Source organism: Haliaeetus leucocephalus, unplaced genomic scaffold (genome assembly GCF_000737465.1).
Source record: "Haliaeetus leucocephalus isolate CR32 unplaced genomic scaffold, Haliaeetus_leucocephalus-4.0 Scaffold143, whole genome shotgun sequence".
Lineage (NCBI taxonomy): Eukaryota > Metazoa > Chordata > Aves > Accipitriformes > Accipitridae > Haliaeetus > Haliaeetus leucocephalus.
Genome location: NW_010972579.1, coordinates 2,804,541 through 2,807,729, shown reverse-complemented (window position 1 = coordinate 2,807,729; position 3,189 = coordinate 2,804,541). Strand labels below are relative to the sequence as shown.

The following is a 3,189-nucleotide window of genomic DNA, read 5'->3' as shown; positions in this document are numbered from 1 at the left end:
ACCGGGGCAGGACGGGCACGATGCGGGACGGGACGGGGGCTGGCGCAGCTCCGGTACCCGGAGGCCAATCTCCGGGACAACCAGCCCAGGCTGCCCTGCAAGTCGGTGTGCCGGGCGCTGCCCCTGCCCCCCCCGAGGCCCCCGCCGTGCTGGAAGAGCTGCTGAGGGAGCTGCACCTCCTGCTGAAAGGTACCCAGCGGCCCCGGGGAGTGCTGCAGGAAGGGGGGTCGGGGGGGTGAGGGGGACCCCGGGGCGGGAGGAGGGGACAGCGGGGACGAGGCACCGTGGGGCCGGGCGGCAGAGCCGGGCGCCGTCTCCTCGTGGGGCCAGGAAAAGCCGAGGTTCCTTCCTAAAGGCGAGCCCTGGTCGGGTTTTGGGGTCAGGCATGGTGAAGGAGCAGGCGAAGACGCGCAGGAAGGCCTGGGAGGGGCGTGAGGAAGAGGAGGAAAGCGGTGAAGGCAACCCACAGGCCGGGTCCCACCGTCGCGTGGAAGCCGCCTTCCACTGTCGGACACGCGAAAACATCTCCGTCGAGCAAAGAGGGCGGCAGGAGCTGCAGCTCTACTACATCGTGAGTGCCCAACCTGCTGCCCTCTCCTGCCTGCTCCATCTTCCTGCCCATGGGGGCACCCGGCCTGGCGCAGGGGCCGATTCTTTAACACGAGCCTTTCCCCATCCCCAGCCGGAGAGGGAGGGGATGTTCCACCGTGGCCCGGGGCTGAACCTGACCAGTGGGCAGTACACAGCCCCCATCGCGGGGTACTACACCTTCACGGCCACGCTGCACATCGGTGAGCCCTCGGGACCCCCCGCGGCCCCGCCGGGGAGGTCCAGGACGGCTCTCACCCTCCCCTCTGTCCCAGTGCGCAGGGAGCAGCAGAGGAAGGGGCAGCCGCGCAGGGGGAATCGTCTGCGGCTGCTGATCTGCGTGCAGTCCCACTGCCAGCACAACAGGTAGGGCAGGGCAAAGCCAGGAGGGGAGAGGGACCCTGGGCCAGGGAGGGAGGAGGGAGTCCAGCAGCCCCAGGGGAAGGAGGGACACACTCTCCCCAGCACCACCCTCCCTCTTCTGCAGCAATCTGGAGACCGTGTCCCGGCTGGAGAGTGGCAGTGACCTTTTCACCATCTCTGTTACCGGAGTCCTTTACTTGCAGGTTAGTGGTACCAGCTCGGCTCAGGACCCTGTGAGGCAGGAAGGCACCTTCCATGGTGCCAGCTCCAGGGCCGGGCATGGAGTCTGTTTCTCAGCCCAGCTCCAAGCCCAAAGGACACTTAGGGCTGAGGTCTGCTGGGACACTACAGCACATACTATGGGTGGTCTGCCCCACCGGCCTCCATGTCATCCTTTTCCCAGGATGCCGGGGGAGCAGCTCCTCCAGCTCCCAGTTGCTGTGCACAGGGGAGAGCACCCTCCTTTGCTCTGCCAGGCTGTGCCCAGAGATGTCCCAGCCCCATTATGCCCTCTCTCCCTCCAGGCTGGGCAGTATGCCTCTGTTTTCGTGGACAACGCTGCAGGCTCTCCCCTCACCATTCAAAGTGGCTCTGATTTCAGTGCCATTCTGCTGGGTGTGTGAAAAGATGCTGGGCATCACCCAGGGAACTGAATTGGTGCCAGGAGCGGTGGGACCCTTCCCTCTGCCAGCCACCATCATGCCTCACCGGCTCAGCACCAAGCCCAGGGAAGACCTGCTGCTGCTGCAGGAGCTGCAGGCTGGCCCAATACTGCTTGTGCTGCAGAACTATCTGAAGCTGGACAAAAAGGGAGGAAAGGAGGATAAGGAGGAGGAGGATAATAATAATAATAAATAATAATAAAAAAAGCCTGACAAGGAGCTAAAGGAGTTAACTTTTATCTAAAGGCTGGGGCTGGAAGTTTATATTGGAAAATGCTGCTGACAGTGGCAGCAGCCAGCTGCTTTCTTTGCAGGGCTCAACATCGATGCCTGGGATGAAGCCCCAGACCTCCATTTTTGCTCTCAGCAGATTTCCCTGTCCAGCTTCTCAGCAGCCCATAACAGATTATTTGTATCACTTTAGCTTCCCTGCAATGTATTAGCAGTGAATATTTGCTGGCAGAAGCGAACGTCCTTTGCAGCTAATCTTCAAAGCAGAGCAGTGTTCCGATAATGCCGCACATTCGATTAAAGCAAATTCCTGTCCCATGGCCTTCCACGCCAGGCGTTCCCTGCCCATGGCACAGGGCCCAGGCCGTGGGCAACTCAGATACGCTCCTTGCTTCAGGAGAGGTACCAGGGCCGACTGGGCGTGGGGCAAGGGAGCCGCACGTTTTATTTTTTAGTAGCACGTAACACTGGGCAAGCTGTGCCAGCAACACCATGAGATAGCCCAAACTGCACCCAGCCCCACCTTCCCCGAGGGATCCGTGCACGTACGCAGGGGAAAGCAGTCTCCTTGCGCTGGACCTTGCGCATGAGGGCTTTCCTGGCCCTGCCTGGCCTTCTCTGCAGGTTCCATCTCCTCAAGGAGCCTGGTGAAGTAGCTGTTGCTGCAGCTCTTCATGGGTGGGCATGTTTGGATCCGGGGGGGTGGGAGGGTGGGCTCTGGCTGTGCAGTTTTAATGCCGACTTCTTCCCCAAGGCAAAGAAAACTTGTCTCTGAAAGGAAAGATGTGCTTTTCCCCCCATCCAAACAGATGGGCAGCAGCATCCTGGCAGAGACGAGGCCTCTGCAGCTCCTGCCCAGCTGAGGAGCTCGTCCTGGGCAGCATCTCCCAGTTACCATGCGTGACCATGAGCCAAGGCAGTCTCGCTCAGATCAGCCACCGTCCCTTCCTACCAAACACACCCAAGAAGATACAAAAGGACTCGCTGTGGGAGAGTGGGGCTTGCCAAGCTGGTAAACTGTCCTCTGCGAGTGAGAAATAAAGAACCCAGTGCACTTGAACACAAAATTGAAAGTTAATTGAAAGACTTGATTAAGTCAGAGCTACTGGGGGGCTAATTTAGGTGCTGGGGGGGGGATTAGAAACTCAGTCAGCCCCAAGGGAGGGGAGCTGCATGTACAGCACTTCTACATGGGCCACACCAGGGTGGTGGTCCCAGAGCTCCCCATGGTAGCAGAGTTTATTTTCAGGAAACCTCTTCCAGACCCCACCCTACCAGGAAATACAAGCAAACCGTTTTTTGACTTCCACTAAAGCTGGGGTTGAACTTGCCCTTCTAACTGTCT

The 3,189-nt window shown here is 59.6% G+C and overlaps 1 protein-coding gene across 1 annotated transcript; it reads left to right on the top strand.

Annotated features, from left to right (window-relative positions):
• The first annotated feature begins 11 nt into the window (after window positions 1-11).
• On the top strand, window positions 12-1,759 carry FAM132B (family with sequence similarity 132, member B). Its single transcript, XM_010561273.1, has 6 exons — window positions 12-189; window positions 384-571; window positions 683-791; window positions 864-954; window positions 1,076-1,154; window positions 1,476-1,759. The coding sequence occupies exons 1-6, from the start codon at window positions 21-23 to the stop codon at window positions 1,572-1,574; spliced, it is 735 nt and encodes a 244-aa protein (XP_010559575.1). The 5' UTR covers window positions 12-20; the 3' UTR covers window positions 1,575-1,759.
• Window positions 1,760-3,189: the final 1,430 nt, after the last annotated feature.